General features: G+C 46.2%; 2 protein-coding genes across 9 annotated transcripts in view; one reads left to right on the top strand and one right to left on the bottom strand.

Moving 5' to 3' along the window:
- LOC143211590 (uncharacterized) overlaps nt 1–27,949 on the top strand; it is a 150,377-nt gene that overhangs the window by 97,368 nt on the left and 25,060 nt on the right. Inside the window, exon 6 of one of the 4 annotated variants that reach the window (XM_076429418.1) lies at nt 711–26,653. The exons of the other annotated variants lie outside the window; for them this stretch is intronic. Coding sequence (XP_076285533.1) covers nt 10,153–10,350 — 198 coding nt within the window. The 5' untranslated portion in view covers nt 711–10,152 and the 3' untranslated portion in view covers nt 10,351–26,653. Of the gene's footprint in view, nt 1–710; nt 26,654–27,949 lie in introns of those variants that run through there. 4 annotated transcript variants of the gene reach the window in all.
- Nucleotides 1–27,949, bottom strand: part of LOC143211583 (uncharacterized) — a 134,087-nt gene that overhangs the window by 95,437 nt on the left and 10,701 nt on the right. Inside the window, exon 2 of one of the 5 annotated variants that reach the window (XM_076429405.1) lies at nt 22,503–22,690. The exons of the other annotated variants lie outside the window; for them this stretch is intronic. The gene's annotated coding sequence lies outside the window, so the exon portion shown is untranslated. The remainder of the gene's footprint in view (nt 1–22,502; nt 22,691–27,949) is intronic. 5 annotated transcript variants of the gene reach the window in all.

Here is a 27,949-nt window from a genome sequence, read left to right as displayed (position 1 = left end):
GTGACATTAAACAAACACAATTTTCTACCGAATGTATTCCATCTAGAAATTTTAATTTTCTTGATTGTATTACGGTAAAAGTAAGATACTATGGTCATTCATGTTTTTCATTTACAAGATCGTTATCTTGTATCGTCAATAAGTTATTTTTCCACACATATAAAAGGAATGCACGACAGTCGCGGTGGTTGATACCGCGATTGGTTCGTAAATCGTTCCGGGCACTTCGCTCGCCGATTCTCGAGTTTTTCCCGAGCAAACATAATCCCGCGTTCATAAGCAGCAAACATTTATAACCGCGTCGAGGATATATACATAATTGTCTTGTACCACTGGCAGCGAATCGGAATCGTGTGTTTAATCGGCCGGGGTACTTGACTTGCCGATTCGGAGCTCGCACGTTTCTCCGGGATCGATGGAAGAACGTCTACTCTATAATTGACTTGGAACTACCAGCTCGCGCGAAATCACCCTACATATTAGCATCTTCCGCCGTTTTGATCGCTGCGAATCCGCTCGGTTCCCCGTCAAAGGGCGGCTTTACCTGGATTCCCTTGGAGTTCCGCCGGCGCGGCGGTCGCGATCAGTTGCAGATATCCTCCTCGTTTCTTCAATCTCCGGCACGTCTGTGCCCTGTAAATTACTTTGATATACACCACTCCCCCACCCTCTCTCCCTCTCTCTCTCACTCCATCCATCTCTCTTTGCAGTTCATAACGAAGCAAATCCGTGGGGCTCTCGATCATCAACTGTATTCAGGCTCGATCGGACTTCTTCGTCGCCTGATTGCAACCACGTCAAAGCACCGGGAACTTGTGCAACTTGCCGTAACGAGGACTAATTTTTGTGGACCCAAAGGAGGAAACTACGGCCAATTTCAGATATAATTTCCCAACCCCGCAAACGACTTATTTCTCTCATTTTTAGTCAGAGAAAAGTGCAATAGGTTTTTCCACACTCCGTTAAACGAGAGACAAAGATAATAAGAGTTCCACTTTCGTATAAAGACATGTTGCAAAAGAACACGGAATAATTCCGAAATAATTCTTAGCGCGGGGTCGAAACTTTTATTACGACGTTCCTTTCTCCGAAAGTTTTATTTGCGATTGTTTTCAACGAGAACGGGCTCCCGTACTTTCATTAGAACCACTTTTCGAGATCCGGAACGGACCGAGCACCCTTCTCGTGATTTTCGCTAAGCTATACCGGTTTAATTAAGAAATTCCAAGCTGTCCTCCCGCCTTGCTGGCGTTTCGAAGCCTGCCGGTCAAACGAAACGTCAGGTCGTTCCGAATGTGACGCGAAGTTTTATACGAGCAGCACGGCGCGGCGCGGCGGCCCGTAATGAAGCCTGCGACGATGTAACAGGTCGGATATGTTCCGTGAGAAGTCGCCGTGAGATCACCGCGGCAAATCTAATTACAAGATGTCACCGTGGCTCCGTCGCGTTGTAGCCGCTCAATTTTTTTTCTATTTTCTCTACAACGCAACTGTTAACGAGCCTCCATTTTCGCGCAGTCGACCCATTTGCCCTACAGTATCGTATCAGACTCGTGATGAAGATTCAGAACAGAGTCTAATAAATAGATATGTCGTTAATAGACTGCGGATTCGATGCATTTATCGCAAAAATGAATATGTACAATTTAAAGCAATGGACAGATTAAAAGGAGTTGGTAAAGCTAATTAATATCATTAGAGAAAAAATTACGTTTCTTTGGCTCTTGTGTTGTATACAATTTACGAAGACAATTTTTATTTTGCATAACGATCCGCACACAGTCTAGTTATTAATTTCCTTCAGACCGAAATAATATTTTCTTTTTGGTTTTGTTCATCTACAATGGATATACATTTTCTCCTGTTATAGGAAATTACGATGTATTATACAAAAAAGTTCTGATCACTGAAACCGTGAAATAAATCGTAGTAATCTCGAGAAGACCAAAGAATACAGTTAGCGTTTAGCATCGATGATCACGCAAACGCAACAGAAGCGAATTATTCGCGCGAGGCTCGGTGGGAATGAGGTTTGCAACTTGCCGGAACAAAGTTTACGCGGGTAATTGAAACGGACCAGTGGCGCCGCGCCGCCACGGTTCTTCGGGTATCTTGAATATCCCGGAGACCCCCCCCCCCCCTGTCACTGATATTAATCCGAGCCGTTTGTTCCGCGTGTCTCGGATTAACTTCTATTTCCTCGTGCCGCCTCGCCGATTGCTCGCTCGCATTGCCCTTCCGTATCAAACGATCTCGAGTTCGCCCCGAGTCCTGACCGGATAAAGAGCCCAGAAGCCCGGCCGAATGCAAGGGGATTGCCTCCGATTCCTTCTCCGTCGCGTCGCGTAGCGTCGCGTCGGTTCTGCTCAACTCTGCTCCATTTTTCTCCCCGCTTTATACTCCTACCCGCCGCACCGGACCATCGATTTTCCTCCGAGAATTTGAGGACTGTCTTCCGATTACGCGAAATCAGGTATCCCAGTGGAAGATCTCAATAATTTCAATAAGACGCTCCGGCGAACGATGGCTCGAGATCGAACGAGATTGAGAGAGGGTCGAGTAGGAAATCGCCGAGATATATTCAAAGACCCGGAGCGACGAACGGAACGAATGGACAAGGCGAAAAAGTTGCCTCGCTGCCTCGGAAACAATGCTCAAGCACGCACCGACCGAACTTTCCAGAGTTTCTTCTTTCCAGCTGCGAGCACAAAGCTCGCGAGAGCTCCCTTTCGTCTTCTCCGCGTCTGTTACTACTCGCGAGGACGGCTCCTTTGAAAGTTAGCACACTGCCGGAAATGTTCGACGACTATCCGGTCGTTCCTAAAAATGATTTCGTCTTGTCGGACTTATCGTTGACTTATACCAATTTAGGTTGGACGCTTACCGCACTCGCGGACAACGAGAATGTGCTGGGGCGTTAATTATTATTGGTTTATACTACTTGCACTTAACAGATAACAAGAATTAAACAACTCCGACCAAAACATTTCAGAATTTGTATACACACAACAGTTCTCCTGGAGGTTCGTGGCTCGCGTAGTCGAACTTAACAAGTATTTGTAACTACGTCGGAGTTGTAATCTACTTTCACCGCTTAAATGTAACGAACGAAGCATGTACTAAATCCTTCGAAGCTGAATTTTCGTGTAAATGGTTCTGGAATCTACATCTCCTTATTATCGAGTGATCGAACGTCGAAGTACTGATTCTTTTATCAATAAAAAAATATCTAAGCACTTGAAGTGCAACGTATAAAACAAGTAGACGCGATTTAGAAGGAATTTGCGATAAAAGTTTCGAGCGGGATCATAACGTCCTCGACAATTCAAAGGAATTGCAATTTGCAGCCCGATAATGCACGAAATTTTCTTTTCGCCATTGTAGAATCGCCGGCCGCCGCGCCGCGCCGTTGCAATCAACGCGAAAACAGCCGGCCAGCGGGAACTGCATCAACGAATCGTTGTTTCTGAATGCATCCAATTCTCTCGCGTCCCATTTACGATCCACTTCGGCTCCATGAAGCGTTACGTGAGTAAGAAACTTTCTCCGGGCGTCTTCTCGCCTCTGAAGCTCCTAATGGCTTTACCTTCGAGTACATCCGCCGTTGAAAGTCATCGTCAGATAAATTTCGAGCGTCCGGTAATCAGTTTTCGACCGAATGGGTATCAATGGTGGAAAGGAGAGCAGCGCAATCGCTGTCGAGTAGTATCCTCGGACATTCTACATCGAGATAACAAACGGTCCATTCTTCCCTTCTTAATCCCTTGCCCTACGATTTAATTTTACGGTTTCAATGATTAGAACTTTTTTGTAGATCGCGCGTAATTTCCTAAAGAAGGAAAAAACTTATATCTACTATATGCCTATACGTTCTCCGATAGCGGTACATTAACAAAACCAAAATAGAATTTGACTTCGGTTATAGGAAATTATTGACATTTTTGTTAGAATCTGTTCGGAATCTTCATCGCGATTCAGGCACGATATTGTAAGGCAAGGGGTTCAAAAAAATAAACGGAAAACCTCGCGTAGGCGTGTCTGTGCAGTTACTAGCATTTTTGTATCGGAGAAAGGAAGGAAGAAGGTGGAAGAGAGTCAGAGGGATCAAGTTAAGCACAGAATTATACTCCTGTTTTAAAGGCTAGGAGAGTCTGGCCGTTCAGCAGTCGCTAGGATTTCCTTGGAAAATAGGAAATGTGGAGATTTCGAGTTATTGATTTTAAGGTACCGTTCGACTCGGAATTGCCTCTCGGTGGACTTGTAGCTTTAATGTCGCAGCATGGAGTGCTACAACGATTTTATTCGTGGAGGTTACCCCCTATTCCCGCGTTTTCACCTATATTACAATTTTTATGACCGCTATTTTTGCGATATCTCTTCGTTCCGACAACGGTGACACGGAACCCGCGAGACAATCCCTTTTTCCTTCGACTCGATAGCTCTCTCTCTCCCTCTCTCTCTCCCTCTCTCTCTCCCTCTCTCTCTCCCTCCCTCCCTCTCTCCCTCTCTCTCTCTCTCTCTCTCTCTCTCTCTCTCTCTCTCTCTCTCTCTCTCTCTCTCTCTCTTCAACTTTCTCCTGACAGTTATTTTTCGAGTTCTCCGCGGCCAGCGAATATCTTCTTGCTCGCAGTAGTCGAATTCGATGATAAATCGGCCCGGGGAAGAATGGGTCGAGAGATGAGACTGTACGCGATGCTTATAAATTCCTCGCTACCTCGGATATACAGGGTGGGCCAGAAATCGTAGTTCGGTCGGACAGGGAGTGATTCTATATAAAAGAGTAAGAAAAAATTCGGTTTAACATTTCTTTATCCGCAGCTTTATTGCTTTGTGATCAAGCAATTCCACTTCCCGCGTATACTAAATCACGCGAGCCAGGCGGAACTTTAAACTCGATTCTCTCGAAAACGAGCTGCTAAACGAAAAAATGTTCTTCCTTTTTTATCGATTTATTTTTACACGTAGAATCATCCTCCGTCCAGTTGTACCACGATTTCCGGCCCACCCTGTATACTGTGACGGCGCACGCTAACGGATGTTAGCTCGTCGCTCGAGGGATCCTTCGATTTTTCAAACGGGCTCGCGTGTATCGCGATCCTGACACCTATCCGAAACCTAGTCGATGGTTTATCATTTCCTGTCGTTGCTTGGATAATATGTCTCGGCGCAGGTCCACCGTAAAAAAACGATTCTCGCAGGGACCTGCGATTTTTCGATTTCTCTTGCTCGACACTTTTATTGTACAGCGAGACTTGCACATTTTTCTGGATGTTTAATTCGTTCCTTAATTTAATTCTGCGTCCTTTTAATACACTCCCAATATTTTCACATATTTCAGTGCTGTTTTTTAACCATGAGCTAGATTAATTACCATAGTCGCATATAACCACTAAAATAAGAATTTTCGTGCTCGAGTCATATATTATGCATGCCAGCACGGATTCGATGCTGATTTGAAAATTCCCGCCCGAGCTGGAGGAACTGGCTAATTAATATTCGAGCAGAAAAGGGCGAGCACCAAAACCGTTCCCTCCTTGGCCCCGGAATATTAATGAATCCTGGGTGGAGGTTAAATTCTTTCGGCCGACAAAAAGCTGGAACATTTTCTCGCTCGGTGTATCGAAAGTAGCCAGACAAAAGCGGTCGAGCGCGAGCGGGACGAGGATATGAATGGGCGCCGCGGAACCTGTTCGTTTCGCGTATCGAGCCACTCGGCATTCGCATAATTCGCCAATAAATACTGGCTCGGGCCGCGGCGCAATTTACCGGCGAATTTGCACCGGAAGACTTATATGCATGCACTTACGCGGAACGCGTTCTATCAGAGGAAGATATTCTCGAGAAAGAATTTCCCAACCGACAACGGCGGCAGCGCGGCGCGGCGTCTCGAAATAACTTGCTCGAGTTCCCGAGGTAAATTTCGTTCGATTAGCAACATTAGGTCAGGTTGTTGAATGTATGAAATGTCCGATTTTAGAATGCAACTCTTATAAAACATTTCGATCAAGAAATTCTACATATTATGTATTACGCTCTCACATTGTTTATATATTCTATATATTATTGCTCCGCAACATTTTGGCATACTTTCTGCCAATTTTAATACGATACTGGTAATGACCTCCATATCTTTCTTATTTGGTAACTTGGACTTTTCACGCTGTCAGCATGTTTTCTTCTAAGGTTTTTGCTTCATGTATGCCCAAACGTTTTCAATTGAATTGGCAACTGAAGGCTGCGATGGCCAATCATTGAATCGCGATTGACATTTTCGCGAACCTAAAGCGGTTTCTTTACGTAACGAAAAACTGTTTCGTTAAAACCCTTTGAATGTTTATTTCATCGTCTTACTCGAAGAGTTTCTTCGAGGATAACACAGACACAGCGAGTACGATCTTGCGAAACAGACCGTAATAGGAGTGCAACGTTGGCACCCAGTGGTACAAGTCAATGGAAAGTCAGACAGTGATAAATTCCTCGTTATTATCCGACGCCGCACCGTTCCGAAATAGACTGTGTTCCGGTGTATCGCGGCCGCTCATTGGCGTAATAAATGAAGCATAATAAACTGAAAATGGTCGTTCACGTCGCCGTGACGTTAATAATTCGACGAAATCCATCACAAAGCGGTCGAGCGTGTCGCGCTGGCTGACTTGAACCCAACCTTGCAAAACATTCGCGGCTAATTGCGGTTTTAGGGGGGAATCGATTTCTACGCGAATGCGGTAAGCTCCCGAAACAAGAACGGCCGCAGGCAATTACTCCGTGACGAATAATAAACGCCGCGCCGCGCCGGCCCGGCACGTTCGTCATTATCGGCGCCGAAACCCGTGTCCGTTCGACGATCGGCTACAACGTAATCCCGAACGCCGCAATTACTGCGCTAGAGAGTGGGCCACTTGAATGTTTCAAACCGAGAAACGCGACGAATTCACAACTCCTGAAACACGGAGGAAACAAGTGCCCTCGTTTTCGAAATGCTGCAATACTCGCGTTAAACAATACGAGAGAAATATGTATTTACAAGAGAGTGCGGAAGGCTGCAACACAAGCCTACCGAATCGCACCGCTACACGTGGTACAAGTCAGCCAGAAATCAGACAACTTTGTTTTTCCTGGCGTTATCGATCAAAGTCCGACATGGATCGTTCGAGTGGCTGTCGCGCAACATTTTATGGACCAATACAAGCATGATCAATGGGGAAACCTTCCCAGGAACCGTGAGTATGGGAACGATACAAAGAATGAAAGTATTTCATGACGCAATACGCGAATGATATCGAAGCGAGCCTCGACCGTTTAAACTGCACGTGCTCCAGGCTGGCCATAAGGCACAGATCCCTCGCCCTCCCCTCCCCTCCCCCCCCACTTCCCCCAAGTAAAAGCACGTCAAAGCGAGTGGAAGTTATGTCCGCGCGATTATGCTATCTCGGGGGACCTTTCGTCGCGTCTATCCAGCATCCTTAACGATTTTCTGTCGGGACACGTGCGTCGGGCGTGGCTCCCGGATGGTCGGTGGTAGGTATTTGAATTTATCGGCCAATATCGGAAACTACTTTGCCGACTGACAATGGGTTATTGTGGGTTCGTGTCCCTGGCGACGTGCCTCCGCTCCGGGCCGCAGGACCTTCCACGGAAATAGGGTTCCGACGTTAATATCGTCGACGACTCCGCTTAATGACTCTTTCTGTTCCCCTTTTTCGGTTCATTGCCCTTATCTTCTTTGAGAACGAAAGCTCCGTTTGCTACTCTTTTAATAAACCGGCCTCGCCGAGCAGAATTTTATACAATATTAAAGCACCGCGTCGCGTTTGTCCGTCGTACCTTCCTCGGTGAAATGAAAATCTCCGTGTGCAAATCGTACAGTGCATATGCATCATTTTATAAGAATATGAAAAGAACTCTGTAACGAAAATTCTAACGCGTTAACTGCGAAATTCATATGAATATCGATGCTGACAGCCAGCCTGGGAAAATCACGATTAATGAACATCCGGCGCGAAACATTGACATTTCATTCGCTGATTAAACACAGCGTGATATAATTAGCTAATTAAATTCGGCTGGCAGATGACGTAACTGTACTCTATTAATTATTAAACGACTGCTAATTAAACAAAGCTGTAATTTTCGCATTATCGGACCTATCGTTTACATACGAACACCGGATCCCCAACGAAAAGTGAGAAACATACGAGAGTCGGCCACGGTTTCGTCGTCCGTTCCAATGGACTCGAATGAAACTTTATTAATCGAGCAGCGATTAATCCATTGTCCCGTTTAATTCGAAACGGCTCGACCCCACGATTAGTCTGGCTTAAGCCCGGCAGTTTCTTTTCCTACCATTCGACCGCAATGCCGGTAAAACTTGGTTCGTTTGGCCAACGTTAATCCGGATCGTAGCTTAATTCGGTCGGCCGGTTATTCGGAATCAACGTGGAGATTTATCAGGGAGAATTTTCTTTCGAATTCCTTCGACGTGCCTCCCCGGCTCTGTATTCCCACGACGACATTATTTTGTTACTAAGAACGCCGCGCCGGCGCCGGGAACTTCTGCGATAACAAGGTCCATTATGTTTGTTCACGGAACTCGAAGGCGCGCACTAAATATTAATCTAGGATCTCCCTCACTTATGAGACACGGTGTACGCGCAAACTTCGCGCGAAGTAGTTCCTGGGAACCGAACGGACGCACAAAATACGCTATTTGTTCATCTTATCGTTCTCCCTGATAACTAGACTGCGGATTTTATGCATTTACGACAAAAATTGAAACGTACAATTTCTAAAACAGTGAACATACACTACCGCTCAAAAGTATTATGTGGACGCTTACTGCTACGCTTGTTGCTAAAGTCTGTTATGAGTACATATGCAAAATGTATGTATTCTAATTGTATCATAGTAAATTTATTTTCAGGGTGTAGAAATTGCGGGGATGGATTCAAGGTATGAAAATGTTTACGTTTTCCCGCGCGGCGAATTAATCGGACAGAGTAGACGAAGAAGAGGACAATAGAAGCCCCGGGAAGCCAATTCCCCGACATACCGTCTCGAACTTGGTCGCGAATATTCGCCGGGAGAAACTTTTCCGCGGCCAAACACTCTTCCCGAGGCTCCGCGAGTTGAATACCGGATGCGGAACTTTCACCACATTTCTTCCGTTAATGCCGCGGCCGCGTGGAATAAGGTCGACAGGCTGGCAGGATAAGGACAGGGATAAAGCGAAGTTCCGTCGGATTGTCGAAAGCCTTAAGCCAAAAACCTCCCGGCCCGTCGAACCCGTCCAGTTGATCCGGCAGCCATCGCGGTTGAATTAAAATTCCGGCGCGGGTACCGAGTTCCGTAAATGGCTTCGAATCCCGTTTCCTTCGTGTTCTCTTCTCTCTGTTCTCTGGCTGTTCGAAGCATATGCCCGAGGAGCTTTTCTTTCGAAATTCGACCGAGGAACTTTGCGGTCTGAATTACGAAAGCTTAACGCATTGTTGACCGGTCACCAGTTGATTCGTGTTTGTACTTGCAATGCTTGCAATACTAATACTATGTTGCAATACTAATAGAATATTATGGATACGGTAAACCTTCGTTCATTCGGCGATTGCTGCACAGTTTGTCATACTAGAAGAAAAATGTTAAAAGTTATATGAAAGATATGTTCAAAGTTTCATCTTTTAATTCGTTATGTATAAATAAAGTTTATTTCTCGATTGTTTTACTTTTACACATTCAACGACGAAATAATAGCCTCTGTGTAAAATTGCCGGTGAACAATGTGTTAAGACACGAGGACCTAACCAACGTAAGAACTAGCGGGCTTGAAATAATTTTTATTAAATCAATTTGGTCGGTAGATAGCTCTGACGACTGACAGTGAGTCAACAATACGTGAGAAGAAAATCTAGGTTCCGTCTCGTGAGAACCCGAGAATTCCCAGGAAGGTCTGCTCAAAGTAGAATAGGCCAGTGCCCGATCAGCCAGCAGCGGGTGTCGACAAAAGTGGGAATGACAGTGGATCGAAGGGGCTAATGGACGAAAAGAGGGTATACTTTGCTGGTGGAACCTTTTTCCAAGAGAGAACGGGGATGCCCTTTGATCTAGAGATTCGCAATTTCCATTCGGAGACTATCGATGGCGTAAGCATGACGCAGCAATATGGAACAACCGCATTTCCCCCGTTCTCTTGGCTGCACTTTGCCGGGCGGAGGCGCACGAAAATCCGTCTTGGAACAAAAGCCAAGTTCGATGGAAGGTTTCCACAGCGATCCGAACGTCGCGCGTCGAATCAACGACTCCTCGAGGCTCGAGTTATCGAATCCGCGATATTACGCAGCAGACGGGATCGAACTTTAAACAGCGCCTTTCGACTCGCTCTCGACTCCGCGGGATAAAAAAGCCCATCGGTTCACGGAATGGTATCGATATCCTCTTATGGATACGGTATACATCTTTAATATCGTTGCGTTCGCCGCCCTCGGAATATTTCCCAGGGATTTCTGCAATTCTTATTCGAGAGGGATGTACGCCGCGCCGCTACCGTTCGCATCTGCAACCGTGCGGAACCTCGGGATCCATTTACCGGCGCTGAAATTAGAACTTTGATCTATCCCGCGTTAGAAACTCATTTTCCCCGGGGTTAGTCTCCGCCGTGAGTCAAAGTGCAGGCACTGATACTCTAAGATGCTCTATAAATTGCGTCAAAGTGGCTTGAAATAGAACGCACAGAGATCGCGTTGAATTTTTAATGAATAAGAGGGAAAGAAGTAGCGTGGCCATAGCATACGTCCGACAGTTGGAGTTTTATTCACATACCGAGATGTAACTTGAATTTTCGAGGAGTAACAGAGCGATTTATTGCATGTCCGACAATTAGAGGTATTGACATCTTGAAACGTCCATTAGTTGCGTCGAAGTGTTCTAAAACAGGCTGGGCAGAGGGAACAATGAATTTTTAATGTGCAAATAGGAAATCAATAGCACGAGTCAATTATTTATCCGACGGTCAGAGAAACTGAGACGTCAAGATGTCGATAAATCGTATTGAGATACTTTGAAAGAGAACAGACAGAGAACATACTGAATTTTGAATGAACCGGTACATTTTCACATTCCAGAGAGAAAAATAAATTGTCGACGCTGAATGAACTGGTTAAATAAGCAAACACAGCTTTTACATGTACATATTAGGATTTGGTAGTAGAAGTCGATTATATTTTCGACGTGACTCTACAGCTTCTGGCTGCATATGAATATGGATAATGATTGTTCGTCGAAGAGCGATGGTGTACACCTTGGGAGATGAATAAAGTATTCGACATGATTGAATGTATGCTGAACCGTACGTTCTGTGCTAGTAGCTCGGGTCAATGATTTCTGCGTCTTTGATGTTTAAAGTATTCTCGCGTCCGTAGAAGACAATCGAAATCTTCCCGATCTCCGTGGAGAATGCCAACCATAATTGACGCATAGCCGCGGCGACAGGATCGATCGAATCGTCTAAAAAAGATCGAACGGTCGCTGGTCGTTCCAAGCTCGAAAAAGAAAGGGGATCCTGACGAATCGATCCTGGCGCGAGAAAGCCGAGGGAGCGAGTCTGGCTCCCAGACGAGGCAGAGACCACTAAAGAAAACGAATGACTCTGCACTGATAAAACTGACCCGCAGCCAGGCAATAAAGATTTGCAATGGAAATGGACCTTTCGCGATTCCCCCGCCGACACTGTGTTATCTTCTAGGCCATTGGATACAGTGACGTTGTCTCCGAGAAATATTAGGTTGGAGGGAAAGTTCTGTCGTATTCGAAATCAGCAGGTAATTTTACTTCTAAATGAAAAACGACATGTTGCTCATTGAGTCATTAAGAAATAGGAATTGACAGGTTATCTGAAAAATGGCGAGATGTTGTTAAAAATAATGGAAATTATATCATCGTCTTCTTTAAAATACGATAAAATTTTCCCTCTAACCTAATATTGGCTTTTATTTTCCGCCCGTGGTCAGCCATGAATCTAATTCACCGATCGACTTTGTTTCGATCTCTTAATCAAACCTGTATGTGTGTTCGCATTTCGGAATACGGTAACGCGGTAAACGAGCTTGTATTTACATAAAAGAGCGAGGAATCTACCGAGACGATTCCTGTACGGAAGAACGAAGGAAGGAACGCGGAAGGAAACGCATGAACACGATAGCGTACAGCAAACCGGAAAACCGGGAGACCCGAAAGACAGGGATGGGAGATACTCCCACGAACCTCGCGGAATTTCATTAACATAATACGAAGATGTAACTAGCGGCGGAAAGTTCGCCACGTGGATCGGAAGTAGTTGAAGCACGCGGCCGCGGCCGGAGAGCTTGAATTTCTTCTCGTCCAGAACGCGAGGAATTAATGTTAATTGAGCCTGGGGAATCGTGGACGGAGTGCACTACCGGTGGGCACTCTGTACTTGGACTGAGAAATGCGAGCCTTTGTGGAACACGCGAATTTTTTGAAAATAAAACGGTAGTCAAGAATAAATTTTTATGCAACACCCATACCGTATTGTCGACAAACTCCGGTGCCTGGTGAGAAAATGTGGCAATTGATCGGGAAACCTGGCGAAGTAGAATACACCTGCCACCTGCAGCTGATCAGCCAACGACCAAGCATTTGTAAAAGTGGGGCTGATGGAAGGTCGAAGCCGTTTGTGTATGGCTGGTGAAAAGGGAGGCGGCAAGGGGGGGGGAGCGGCGTAAGGAAGGTTCAGGCAAAAGTATAATAATCGAAAAGATGAAAGAAACCTGCAATCGACTCGATCGGAGAAACGGTCGTGAACGAGAGCGAGATTTTGCCAGAGGAGGAATCGAGAGCCTGACGATGGGAAAGGAGAAAGAACACGTTTCCTCTTGGTTGAAAAATTAAGTAAGCTCTGACGTTGCCGTGAGCGCGCGCGCGCGATGCTTTCATCGACTTTCCTCGTGTCAGCAGGAACATGGATTAAAACCACTTAACGGTAATTGCGAGAAGACACGTCGAAACGAAAACCGAGCGGGATCGTTATTGAACTTGGAAGAGGGAGAGTTGCGTTGGCGCCGCGCACGAAAGAGTCGTAAAATACCCGATACAATACGGTAAAAAATGATATCATTAAAAATCTGTAAGTAGAAGCAAATTTATACGGAAAAGGTAAAACGATTCGAGATCGAACGAAAGCGATAGGAATAAAACGTTACGGGCGCGGGCGACGCGACGGTAGAACGGAATTCACTTTGTCCGACTACGGACACACGTATTCTACTTCGACCGTTAAAACGACCCTTTCCCTACGGACCCTTATCCGAACGATTCAGCGTCTCCGAGACGACGACGACCGATTTCTGAATTATTCAGAAGCCTAATGGAGGAATAATACCCGGTGACGTTTGCGATCGAAGTGTCAAGGCGATTAGAAACCATTTAGTCGCGGGTGGGTGTCATACTGATCTGCATGGAGAAAGTCCCGCGCCCTTCCTTCCCCTTTTTGGTAGATCTCCTGCACGATCTTTGGAAAGTACCGATTACTCGACTGGCGAGATAGAACAGGAGATAGCAGCTTTTGAACTGGAAACTTTATGGAAAATGAAATTAGTAATAGCCCCCATGGTTTCTCCATGGGGAACTTGGTGGACAACTGCTATGTAGTTTGGAACGTTATTGCCTGTATGTTCGTTTCCACGCAATTCACGGGAACGAAAACGTCGGCCGTTGGTATCGGAATCAAAGAGAAGGGCCGTGTCGTCTCAGCGGAACTGGACCCCGGCAGTGGTACAGGTCGGTATTGCGTGCGACGCGTAACGGAACAATGCACAGGGCTTCGGACAACACTTCGGAACAAAGCGCAACGCTACGGGCAATGCAGTGGCGAGGCAAGCCGTGGCGGGCTGCCGTCATTACGGTAGAAACAGCTCGCAACGCCACCGGCGGCATGGCAGAGCGGTAGCCCGAGCGGAATCGTTTCTCCACGATGCAGGTCGACCTAGAATCGTCTTTTTAAATAACCGGCGCGGCGTCTTCGTGCGCGAATCGCGCGTCACAGCCCACCTCCTCCCTCGACCTCTCAGTCTTCCCAGTACTCTCTCAGACGAACCAGGCGCCACGGAACTTTCCGATCGTAGACCGCAAGGTGTGGCGGCGCCATGTGTGTTTCGTCAAAATTTATAGAATTTTTTAACGCTCTGCGAGAACCTGCCTGTCCTAATGCAATTGCACAAATGATGCTTCAGATTCCTGCATGTTCGTTTTCAACAATCTCAAAATATTAGGAGGACCGGAAAGTAATGTCGTTTTTGCGCAAGTCAACGTTTCACTGATGATGATGATGATGTTCGAAATGACCGATTCAAATCCAGAAGAGTTGCATATTCGGCATCGCATGCTATTGAATTTCGAAAGAGTAAAATTTATATCGGGCAATTTCGATCTTTTTGACGCACCTCGATCAGGAAGGCCTGTGGCACTCGATAATCGCATTTTACGGAAAAAAGTACGGCATTACTTTCCGGTCCCGCTAGTACGTGTATAGCTGTGAAAAATATTATTAAAAGATTACTGCAACATCTGTGAGAAATCGTATAGCGTCGAGAAGCGTACCGATAATCCATCGCTGTCCCCGAAGAGCAAACGAGTGAGTAGCTAATGGCAAGGATCCAGGAGTTCCGAGGTCGCGTTTGACGAAAGTTTCGGCGCGAACGAAGTGATTTGTCGTCGGATACGGAGTTGGGATATCGAAGAGTGGTTCGAATCGATCGCTCGCAACAGGGACACGTCCGGCACCGCAGACGGAACGCCGCGCCGCGCCGCGCGCCGGCCTCATGAATTAACTCTCGTTGCATAAAGCAGATGCCAGAAACGTTACTCAGCGGGACGTTACGGCGTCTGTTCGCTCCATTTGCAACTGGCCGACGCGACGCGACGCGACGTTCCGTCGCTCCCATGAGTCACTTAGTTAGATCGTGCGTACAACGAGCAGCAGCAGCAGCAGCAGCAGCAGAGCCAACCAACCCCGACGTCGAGTCGCGTCGTATCTAAATGCTTGATTGTGTGCGTCGCAAATAGGGAGCGCTATGTGTACGTTCACCACGGACGATTTACCGCTTGGAGGTCCGGCATTGGCTCGTTTGCCTGCAACGCTGGAAAATCGAAACGTCGACCGGGAAGCATTAAATAAAAACGCCTGGAGCTGTGGACCCCGCGTAATAGATCATTGGACCCTCGGTGAACGCTCTCGCGAGCTTCATTTAGGGATGCTTTTTCGCTGATGCTCCGACTCCCAGAGCTACCTTTTATTCCAGTTACCCAGTTACCCGGCTGTAAATATGGCGAGCTGCACGCTATAAAACCTGTCGAGTAATTCGGAATGCTTGCTCGTCGTAGTTTCCAGTACAGCAAAGAATTTCAGGAAAATCGGATCAAAGGAAACGGATTTTCGACGATTAAGGGATTCGTTAACCGACAAAAAAAACCCGGAACAATGACTTTGACGATTCAAGTCGGAACCCTTTGTTTCCGCGTGCCTATCGCGTTCGCGGGTCCTTTGAAAAGCGCAAAGACCGCAGCCAAGACTCGTCGCTCTGCCATCGTGGTAATATTAAGAGTCTCGAGCAAACGACTTCGGCAGCGACGGGCTACCAACAAAGAACGAAATCGAGGAGAAAGTTATTCAAGAGTCCGACGAGAAGAAACGTTTCCGCTGAAAGAACTGGAATATAAATTCCCAGGTTCGAGACACGCGCGGGTAAATTGATTTCTTCCCCTCGTTCCCGTCGTAGTCGTCGTTGCGATTCAAAAGATAATGGACACGAGCAAATAACCCTGAAAAACCCGATACCTGTCCGCCGCACCGCGCAGCGCCGCGCCGTCGCGTCGCCGGGGAAAATAGACGGGCTGCGAGAGCGAGAAGAAAGCTGCGAGCGCGCAAAATCTATTTATGTTCAGCCGATACACGAACGATTACTCGCAGCGTCGAAGATGGGACTCGCCGAGAAAGAAACACGGAACACCTTTGCTCGCCCTCGCGCAGGCCTCTAGGAAATTTTGCGATCTTAGAGATCATACCGTGAAAATGAATCGGCCTTCCGTTCCCCGCGGCGCGGCGTTACACTGCTTTGAGATCCCGTATCCCCCCCCCCCCCCGCCCGGCGAACGCTGGCAAACTGCTCGTAACAAACTTGACGATTCATCGAACAGCTGTTCGTTTTTGTGCCACGTTTGTGGGGTTCTATCATAATAAGTTGAAATAGCCCTTCTTTATGTAGCGATTAAAAATTAAAAAATATATCTGCTATGTAACTTGGTGAATTATTTTGGTACAGAACACTCTACGAACGTGTGTTTAGAACCATACATATGATTTTGTATGCATTTATGGGCAGGTAACTCGTCACGCCCATTCACGAGCTCCTACTACCTTGGTTAGCATTCGTTACTCTGAAACTGGACACGCCTACTATCCACGCGAACCACGTGACGTAGCGAAGAAATTACAGTGGCTCAAAGGATGTCTAGTGAGTAACTTGATAGCGAGAAAGTAACATTAACGCTATTCCACCACTACAAAAGAAATAGCAAGAGGCGGAGCAAGTGGAACAGCTCGGTATTTTCCCCGACAGAATTTCCTTGGCGAATCCAGTTTTCTGAACACAAATATTTTTTCCAGGGTGTTACACGCCCCTTAAACATCCGCCTGATACCTCGCCCAGCCCCATTGCGGGGGAAACGAAAGCTGGAGAGGTGAAAATAAAGGTAAAGAAATTTCCACAACGCGGAACAGGTTCTCGGAACGCTCGAGGTTCTTCTGTTTGTTAATAATATAATCGCTCGACCGAGAAAGGATGCCGAGTACTCTCGGCGAACAGGGGTTTTTAACGTCGCTATTTCCACCCTAAACGGCGGCAAAGCGAAATTCAAAGAAAGATTTTCCGCAGAGGTAGCAAAGGGACTCTCGCGAGCACACGCGCCAGCTAACCAAGGAGCCGTTACACGCCCCCGGCCCCGGACGAAAACGTTACGTTCTTTACAGTTCCTACACGTTCCCCGCGATCCTGAAACTTAATTAGCCCGTTGCCACGACAATATACACCAGCTTCCTGTTCAACCATCTGCGAACTTTCGACCGTTGGGACGGAGATACCCGACAGAGAAAGCGAGTCACGGGTTAAACAGTCGCTGCACCACGTAATACCTGAAAAGAGGATTCACGTGCTTCCTTTTCCGTTTAAAACACTCTTGATCCTCTCTCCCTGTCGAGTACAGCTGTGAACACGTTTCTTTTCACCGGCAAATCGCTCGACAGAGAACGTTACCTCGCTCCGCAAATTGTATCAATTTTATTTTTCGAAACTGCTAAGCAAACTTTTCGTTACGCGTGTTTGGCTAGTTTCTGCCTGGAATGTACAGTCTCGCCTTACGGTTTACCTGTGGGACGTATTTTGGGATGTTAACACCCCGAGTGTGTGATACGAGTATTTAAAGCGAGATGGATTTAACGGTATTTTTAAGACGAAGATTAAATGAATTTTGAAACGGAGATTGTTCTGGAGCGTAGCGTTGGAAATATTTACAGGTATGAGCATGCAACGTCCCCAAGCGTAATTAGTCAGGTTTCCTTAAGCAAACGCTCGGTAGACCGCACGTGTTTGTTTTTACCGCGTGCGTTGGTGTCGCGCCGTGTTAATAGTCGTGGCTTCGTGTCAACAGAGCAGAACGCCGCGCCGCGCCGCGCCGCGCCGGTGCAACGCGCACCCAGGCACTCCAAACACGAGAGTGCACATCCATCACGCGGGGCCGCGAGTGGAGGTAAAGTTTCGAGACGCATCTTTGAGCTTTCGGGCTTGGACGGCTGAGCTTTCACCCTGCTCGCGCGCAAATGCTTTCACAAATCACGAGCGCGAGTTTTCGCCGTGTTCGCTTCAACTTTCTTAAATCACGCGTGAGCACTCCCACGGAGCTTGTACCGGCTCTTGTCCTCGGAGCTTTCGCGAATCGGTGTTTTCCCCTGTTTCGTGAATCCGAAGGCGAAACTCCTGGTTGCGTATACGAACTGCGAGTATAACGCGGAATATTCGATTCGTCCCCACGATCTATTAATCTAATTCGAAAGCAGTCAAAAACGAAAGCCAAGTGTTTAAGAGACGTTTAAAAGTCTCATCTGCAAAGCGATACGATAGGTCCATGGTTTCATCATTTGGTAAGTGCCGCGGACGCATTTCACGGATTAAGACCCGCGAAATCTCTCGATCGACAACATGGACCTCGAGGGTTGTTCGACGTGCCCCCCATCGATGGAAATTAATACTGGTCCGCGAAGTTGAGCAGAACGAAGAAAAGGGTAAAAATGTTTTCTCTCCTCCTCCGTTTTTCCGCGCGCGGCAGCACTTCCGCAAATGAATTCGATTCACCGCGCGCAGATTCGCCGATTCGTCTCCCGGCAAAGAGAAAAGGCATTCGGAGGGAAGCGCGAGATAGTTGCCCGGGTTCGCGGAGAGCCGGGAGAAAAATTGTGCTTTTAAGGTAAACGAGAAGTATTGTCGCTCGAGTTACTGTCACGGAACGCCGCCGCGCCGCGCCGCGCCGCTCATCTTTTCCCTTTGCCGCGATCCAGATTTCAAGTCCCCACTTTTCTTTTCTCGCTCTTCTCCGTTACATCACTCTATCGATCGCGGAATTATTAAGAGTGTCGCGTTCGTCGAAGGAGGACGTCGGAGACTGATCGAGAGAGACGGGTCACTTTTTATTTTTCTTCGTCGGAGTGACTAGAAGTGGAATGGATTTCTTTCGCTTTCCGGCGTTGCGTGGAAGATTGTTCGGCTTCGGTGGATCGCTTTGCCCTTTCAAAGCACAACAATCGGAATGAGATTGTCATTAATCGATTCCTACGTAGATCCGGTACCCGCGTTCCGGCGTATACAATAGTTAACGGTATGCGGCAATATTAAATTCTTCCTACTGTGCCGGAATTCTAAAGATTACCCGGATTCTCGCCGAGAGATCGTCGTCGGAAAAATTCTCCGGTGTATTTCTATCTGTGCGTGAGCGACGGGCCTTTGTGTCCGGACACGGAGGTTTTACCAGAATCATGCAACCGCGCTATGGAATAAGACACTTGATAAGTATACCTTGGATTCGATCCAACAATCTTCGTCTCATAAATCGGTCTGATCAATGAAAACTCGTTCTACTCACTCTGGAGACGCTTACCTGGTTGTTGTTATTATGATATTATTATTAGACTGCGGATCTTCGTGCAAAATAAAAATGTATTGATAATAAAAATTGATTTCATCCCTTAACGACTTTGTTATAATACATTGAAAGCAACATTACGCTACATTCTTGAACTTTTTAAATCTTTCACTGTTTTATGTTTCGTCTAACCAATTTCTTCGTAAATGCGTAAAGATCCGCAGTCTAATTATTATTTTGCGAAATCGTTCGCAATACTTTTGTGTTTGTCGATCACGGTGGAAGATCGGCCGTCGTCTCTCAACAAGTCGCACCAGGTCCCATAAACATCCCGGTCCCGTAAACGGCTCAATCGTTCGAAATCGCGAGGGCGTCCCGGTTGCCGGCGTTTGAAAAAAAATTTTCCACGGTCTCTCGCGGCTTAATCCCGGGTCCTGCCGTCACATTTTTCAATTAAATCCTCCATGCAAATTGGCTGTTGCCTCGGCCGGAAAGAGGGAGGGGCTGGGGCACCGCGGCGGACATTCATCGTCCGACTGAAATTTCATTTTGTCTCGCCGCAATGTCGCCGTGACATACATACAAACACACACACACACACACACACACGTGTATAAAGCGTTCGTCGCCGTTCCCGTGTGTTCGTACGTCTGTATATGTGCGTGAGAGGGTTTTCCACGCGAAACACACCCACAGACACACACAAAAGCTCGCCGCTCGCTCGGCCATTAAGCTTCGCCTTCGTGATTGAAGGGCACGAAGGAAATTGTCCTGGCGCCGGCAGCTTCTCCCCTTCATATATTGTGTTTACTTTCTGGAATCGTTCGCAATTTAGTCCGCGGATGACGCAAACGCCGTGTAATTCCCGGATAATAACAGCTAATAAATAATTGCCGGCCGGCTGGGCGCCCGGGTTCCATTTAATTCGAAATCATTGTCACGTTTCCAGGTCAGACAGACTTATTCCCCTGATTCGCGTGTAAATTCTCTATCGGCGCCGTTAGATTCCATTCCGGGATTCGAACGATACGTTTTGATCGGCTAATATGGGACACGATTTCCCAGATGACGATCCTCCCCTCGCGTATACGTACTCTACATTTCGTTTTTCCGTTTTTTTTCTTTTCTATTATCGCTGCAGGAAAAATGTTGGCGATAAATTTGTTTCTCGCTCGACGATTATTCATCGAATTGGCTACGATTATTTATATTTATACGAGGCCGTTTGTGTTCCACAAAATAATATTTATCTTCGCACGGCCGATGGCCGTGCCACTTCCATTGTAACCTCGCGGTTTTCTTTCCGGCTGAAATTGTATCAACCGGCTGGCAAATTCTATCGGTCCGAAAAATAGAACAGAAGCTTCACCAAACGAGATCGTAGCTTTTATTTCCTCTTTTTCCCCGACGTTCACGGTGCAAACGCACAAAATACACGGTCTAACAGTCAAACATTGCAAATTGAAGGAACGTATGAACGACTGTGTGTGTCCGTTTCTCCTCGTAAAAGGTTCCTTGCAATTAGTGTTTCGAATAAAAAAGCTCAGATTCCCTTTCAGGCTCATGTACAGTTGAAAAAAAAGAACGGGAGAATACACTGCATAGAGAAACGAAACACGTTCGTGGCCGGGTTGGGATGAATAAAATAATGCCGGCAACATGAATGGCACATCTGTATTATACTCTTACACGCAGTTACCCAAAGAATCTGACTCGAGGGAAGCGAAACGAAATTAATGGGAGCACGACGATGATCTTCCTAAAAAAAACCCTATCAGGTTCGTAGCAACATCGTTCCTTTGATAATCTAAAAGCGGAACAACTTAGCGAATATACGCAAAAAAACTGCACTGAGATAATGCTGTCTGGAGAAGGATAGTAAATGTAGTACGATAACTAGACTGAGGATGTTTATGCAAAATAAAAAGTTTGTGCATCAATTGCAAGACGCAGGAGCTAAATATAACTTTATATGCTTCATTAATAATTTTAATGTGGTGAAAATGTTGGTTTTGTTAATGTACAGCCGTATTGGAGAACATTACACGAATACATTAGAAAAAAAAGTGACGATCATTGAAATCGTAAAATAAATCGTAGGGGGCAAGGGGTTAAGAATGAACACAATAAGAACGAAGTTTCTTTTGATAAAGCAGAAGCAGTAGTTTGGTGAAAAATGGAATCGAGGACGGGGTTTTTGTTCGGGCGATGCTCGGGTGTATAAATAACGGTTGAAACAAGAAACCGTGGAAACAGATTGGATAAAGCGTCCGTGTCGGACGCATTCCAGTTTAATCCTTGGCAAATAAAACCGATCGGATTGCTCGGCCGGGCAAAAATATCCGTGACCGAAAGGAGACGGAGTGGAACAGGGTGAGAGAGGGAAAGTGAAAGAGATAAAGGAGGCTGGAGGTTTCCCGTTGGCAAAGTTCGACGAAAGCCGGCAACACAAACCCCCTCGAACTGGCGTATAGTAGAGAGAGAGAGAGAGAGAGAGAGAGAGAGAGAGAGAGAGTGTGTATGGTAGAGTCAGTCGATCGGCCAGAGAACAGGTTGTCCCGGTTAGCTCGCGGCATCCGGCGTGCGTCTTTGTTCGCCCGGTGACACTATCTGCGGGCCAGGTTTGTTTAGCGCTTTCCGATCGGACGTCACGAAAACACGAACACGGCGTCGGTGTTCAATCAATTCCCTGTCTCTGCCATCGTAAACAGTTCACCTCTCTCCTATGCCTCTGATGTTCCTTCTCGTTTCTCGTCCCCGGGGAGAATATCGTGCTTTCGCGACGAAAGCCGCGAGAACAGAAGCCTCCTGATCGATCCTCGCCACCGAGAATCCTGTGGGAAACTGAATTTATGTGCCGCCGCAATTATATAGACCAATTACCGGCCAGAAAACCCTCCGATTAAACGGTTTTAATTATTTCGAATGCAATCGGCCGGTCGGAATTGCGCAATCCCGGATTTCACGTTTATTTTCTTCGACGGTAATTATTTCAAAACATTTCACAATACTCGTCGGTGTATTCAATTTGGATTTGTAAATTTGTCGACGGTCGAAATTTTATACTTTACGGAACATCCCTATCTTTGCTGCTCTTTTGAATCAACCTTTTAATTCGTCGCACAAACTATGGAAATTTATTTTCACTTCATTGTTTACCGCAATATTTTCAAACTATGCACGAATTTTTCCATGAAATATTCGCAGCGCGAATAACTGTAATTTATTCGAGTCGTGAATTCTTTCGGCGTTGTTGTAAATATGAAAATGCGTATACCTTTCAGTTTTTCGAAAAAGCCAGCACGAACCTTGGAAAGCGGACAAATGACGCTGTCGACGCGAGAAAGAACGATGATCTCTGGCCGGTGCTCGCCGAGGCGAAATGACTGTCTCTCTCGATATTCAAGCCCCGTTTTTCCTTTCCCGGGGAAACTGTCGGCTCCACCCCTTTTCCCCGATTTTCCCTCCTCGTTTTACCGGGCCGTCGGTCGCACTTCTGCAATAACACAGCCAGAGAACCAGAGTTTTTTCTGCGCTGACACTTTTCACGCGCCTCCGCCAACAATTAGCTTTTCCCTTCGAAATTCGTGTCGCTGAGAGTACCATAGTCCTTCTCTCTCTCTCTCTCTCTCTCTCCCTCTATCAATAGCTTCGTAAATTACGACAAATCGGCGGGCTCGTTAAGAATGCTCGACCGCTCTTTAATTAATTCTTACTAATTGCCGCGGCCCGCTGGTATCGATCATAAAAGGCTCCAATAGGTTTCTTTTCTTTTCCCCGGGAAATTAAAGAATAAACGATTAACGTCCATCGGCGAAACCGACGAACGCGATTTTTTGAAGCGCGACCGTGACGTTCATTCGACTTAATGACTTTCTATAATTACTCTGAAGTTATTACGCCGCGCCGCGCCGTTCCGAGGAAACGTATAAATGTTGTAATACGAGTCACAAATAGCGACAATTCTTTAAAACCACATGCGATTGTGATATTCCACACGCAGTTGCCTCCTACACGCGACACTTGCACGCAAGAGAAGCTCGGCCATAATCTCGGAAGCTTGAATATGAATGAGGATTGATGACAAAGACGAGAAGATCGATCGCCAGAGAGAGAGAGAGAGAGAGGGGGGGGGGGGTAGAGAGGATGGAAGGTGACGGGAACAAGGTGAACGAAGGTGAATGGGCGAGGAAGGTTGGAAAATGGCGGGGTGGCTCGGCTTTATAAATGCCCCGCGTGTTTTAATCCCGCCATAAGCCGTCCAGTTGTGTCAGAGCTTTCACTAAATTAAAGGATTTCCGTGCAGTTTCTACTGGAAGCCCGTAGGACCTTTATGTACGTATTCTCGCGGCGCCTCGGCGCGGCGCCACGACGCTTCCCCCACGCGAATGTGTGCGCCGTGCAAATCGCGCGATATTCGATTCGATCGTTTGTAAACGGATTTTCAGATAATTCTCGAGCGCCTCTCTGGCTCGCGGCGTTCTCCACGCATTTCGAATACTAATTGGAGGACCAGCATTCAACCCAGACCAACAATAACTTATTTATAACCTCCATCCTCGATTTATTATATTTTTCGTTGCATTAAACACCTCGTTTAATTATACATGTTAATTACCTCGATTTATTATCGTGTTTTGCAACAATCTACTTGTCTCTCGATATTTAATCATCCCATTAACGATCAACGTGAAAAATTATTAATATTAATCGCAAGCTGAACCACGGTGGACCAATAATTAGGAAAATAAAATACTTCCACCTCTTTCTACCTAACTTCGGAAAAAAATTTCAGCAACTTTTCCCAGGCTTAGTTTGTTACACCGCGAGAGGTAATTGTTCATTACTTGCATCATCAGAGGTAGATCAACTGCAACGTGCTACGACGTCGAAAACTTTTTTAACGAGGCTCTCTCCCTCTCTCTCTCTCTCTCTTGTTAGGGAAGATCTGTTCGTTATGGTTCTGAGCCATGGATAAAAAAGCTTCTGTTCGCTGATGTATATGTATATGTATATATATTTTTTTTTATTTTAACAAATACGGCTTTTGTTTTAAGTTCGGCTCTAACGGAACGCGTTGCATCGGCAGCGCAACGCAGCAGATTTAATCCCCGGATTATTGATAACGAAGTTTGTCCAATTTATGATCGCGATACGCCGCGATTAAACTAGACTGACAGAATGTTTGTCAGACGTACCGGCGGAAATTGATTCGATAAAAATGCGCGGGCGACCTTGTTTTTCCCCGTGTAAACGAGTGCTCGTTTTCCCCGGACTGACATCGGGCCGGGGGCACAAAAAAATCTCGAGTACACTGTTTCGATCTCTCGCAATAAATTCAACATTTTATCTGTTCACCGACGCCTCGATATTGAGAGAGAGAGAGAGAGAGAGAGAGAGAGAGAGAGAGAGAGAGAGAGAGAGACCGCGTGTAAATTATTGAATGACACTTGTAAACTCCGTAATAAACGTAAATGCTCGCGAGACGCCGAATAGAAACAAGCTGTTCCGTAAATACTCACTCTGCAAAGAAAATAACATTTCCAATATTTGATATTACATTAAATATTATATTGTTCTGTTACATTTCTCGATGGCGTGTTCCCCGAGAATAATTCCCCTTGAACAATAACATTTACCAGAAGCTTGCAAAAGCTTCGCAAAGTTTCCCCAACGTTGCAACACAATATTTCCCTGTTTATTGTGTATGCTAATCTACTTTCAACAATCTTCAACTTTGTGGCGGCGAGAAACGGAGTTTGATGCAAGCGATAATTGCGAAATTACACGACTTTGGTTGGAAGATGATTAAATATTTAGCAAGTAGAACATACAGAAAATATAGTCGGGCATGTGAAATAAATGAAACGCTTTTCTGCACGTACACTACCGCTCATGGAAGTATGGACACTTTGTTAAAAAGTGTGAAAGTAATTACTCATAACTTGTACGTATAAAATATCTTTATATTGTCATCCCTTGTTTACCACCTAATAAGAAGTCACTTATATTTTATTTTCTTAAGTAAATATACATAGTAATATGTACACAAATTTTTGTACGCGTTAGAAAAAAGTGCCCGAATTCTGAAACCCAGCTCTGGACACTCGTACAAGGAGGCACGAAGGACTATACCGGATGAAATATATTAATAAAAGAAAAAAATTGGTACGACGAATGTCATAATTAACGAAAACTGTAATAAATGCCAAAGTTGAATTTTTCGACGAAAAGAACATTTATAAATCTAAAAGTTATTAATTTATTTCTGTTTGAATGTTGTTTAATTGCTTATGTGTGTGTGTGCGTAGCCGTTAATTTTATACCGATCAAATGTGAAAAACTGGGTAGGAATGAAATTATTTTGCGCTAAACATTTTCTGTTCGTATTATTTTTCTTAATCTTCGAGTGTCTGTACTTCCATGAGCGGTGGTGTATATGTATATATTCGTGTACAGAAGATGTAAAATTGATCGATTTACATTGACAAGTTCGGAGGTAATTTATGGATCTATCGAAAGAGAGGCTGAGAAAGTGTTCTCGATCTCGAAGTTTCGAATTAGTTTTTTATGCAACATCAAGTTCCGCGGACAGTTGCCGATCGGCCGGCGCATGAATATTCCATTGTTTGCTCGTGTTCTTTCCATTAAAAGATCCAGTTTTACGACTCGTTGAATAAGTGATCGGAAAGTTCGGCGGTAACAAAACCCCAACTCCCCAAGATCGTGACTACCCCGATATATCCTTGATCCACACCGTGTATTCGGGACACGCGTGTAATCCTCTCCGGTATCATCGCGAACGTCTTAACGCGGACGGGAAAAGACTAACGGCGAACTTAAACCGGATGAAAGTTTAAACGAGCGCGACCCAATTCCAGGGGCGTTCTTGCCGGACGTTTCGCGTTCAACCCCCGCGCACGAATAACAACGAGTTTCGCCATTAAGCTCTCGACACCGAGTACAAACAATGACCGCCCTGGGAGTTGTTCCGCGAAAGAGCACGCGAAAGACGAAGCAATAAGACGAAAATGAAAATATTACGCCACTGCTATCGGATACTCGGTGGCGTTTGCCCCGCTTCCCAGTTCGGCTGCCAGATTCTCTGCTAATTTCTGCAATAAAGATCTTCGCGAGAGAAATTCAGCTGAAGGAAATATTTTTATCTCGAAGGAAACGCGACCCGGAATCATGAAAAATATGTCAATAACTTGTTAAAAAGAGCTCTGTAATATCGCAGATTCATTCCTCTCGCGGTGCGCGAACTCGCGTATTTTTCGCAGCACTCTTCTCTCGAAACCTTAAAGACGATCCCTCCTAACCTCAAAGAAAGGTAACGCGGTAAATGTAGATAGAACGGAAGAGGAAAGGGGAGGGGCTGAGAAGATGGGGAAACAGAATGAGAGAGCGAGAGAGAGAGAGAGAGAGAGAGAGAGAAAGAGAGAGTAAAAAGGAAAAGGGCCAGTGGAAAAAAATGTTGGAGGCACTTCACATTCTCGGAACGTGGCACACTCCAGGCTAAAAGGAGGTAAACACGCGCTCTCATGCTTAGTAGAGCAAAAGCTGCAGCGTTCAGTACGATCCTAGTGCTTCTGTAGGTTGTGCGTAGTGAAGGATAAACGAAGAGAGCCAGAAAGAGAGGGAAAGAGAGGTCTGCGAAAACTTATGCTCTCCCTTTTGTTCCCTTAACTCCTCCCATTTTCCTCTTTCAGTCCGTTAACTCTCAATTCCGAGCGTGGTCCACATATTTTCACTTCATCGCTCCTCTCCCCTCCTTTGATCATTATGTATCATCGAAATCCAATTAGGCCGGGCCCCGTAAAACATTGATCGCGTAACGATTACAATCCATCGAGTCCGACGCAAAAACAATTTCAGTTTTTTCGCAGAGAAAGTCTTTGTCTGGAACGAAATAAATGATTGTGGTTCCTCGAAGAGCTGGAATATCGGCTCGATCCCTTTAATTAGGACACCCGGTGGATCCGGGAGGTTGCCGGGGTTCCAGCCGGCATTGAGGCGGATCTACTTTCGGAAAACTGGCGTGCAGTTCGGGGCAGCGTCGGGTCCGGGAACGTTAAGGCCACTTCTCCGTTTCTGGTTCGTCTGGTGCGCGTAACCGCCGCGCGAACAGAGTTCTCGCACGAAATTACATTCTTTCGACGGCCCTTTATCACCGGCGCCGCCGCGCCGCTTCCGCCGCCTCCGCCGCCTTTGCCCTCGTTTCCCTTTCTCGCGTACTCTATACGGTCCTCTCTATCCGCGGCCGGTTAAAAGCTACCTTTTCGAGACTCGGAGAAGAGAGAAAGGGGAAGAGAAACCAGGAGGATCAAGAGGAGCGACCGCCGTGCTGCGGGGATCCCATGTTTTGAGAGGGGCTCTTTCTACTGAAATAAGAAAGCCTCGAATTTTCGAAGCGGAGACCGCGGAACGAGCGAGAGAGCCTCCCCGTGAATTCACCGACGGAGAGTAATTTCTTTCCCCGGAGATGTTGATTGCGCTCTCTCTCTCTCTCTCTCCTCTTCGCCGTCTCTCCCTTCTCGGTCGGCCGGAGCAACATTAAATGTACTCGCGGAGCTGGTCATTTTAGGCGACCCTTTTTTATCCTCTCTTCGACCAGTGTCGGCTTAATTACGAGACTTTAATTACGCCGCGAGACTGTGTGTCTGTTCACCACACCCTCGTACACATTCTTCCTGCGGTTGTCCCCTGTAAAACTGCTATCCACCCCACCCCTGCTTCTCTCTCTCTCTCTCTC

The sequence above is a fragment of the Lasioglossum baleicum genome, chromosome 8 (genome assembly GCF_051020765.1).
Source record: "Lasioglossum baleicum chromosome 8, iyLasBale1, whole genome shotgun sequence".
NCBI lineage: Eukaryota > Metazoa > Arthropoda > Insecta > Hymenoptera > Halictidae > Lasioglossum > Lasioglossum baleicum.
Note: the sequence above shows the minus strand (reverse complement) of the source record. Positions and strands in the feature narration are given on the sequence as shown.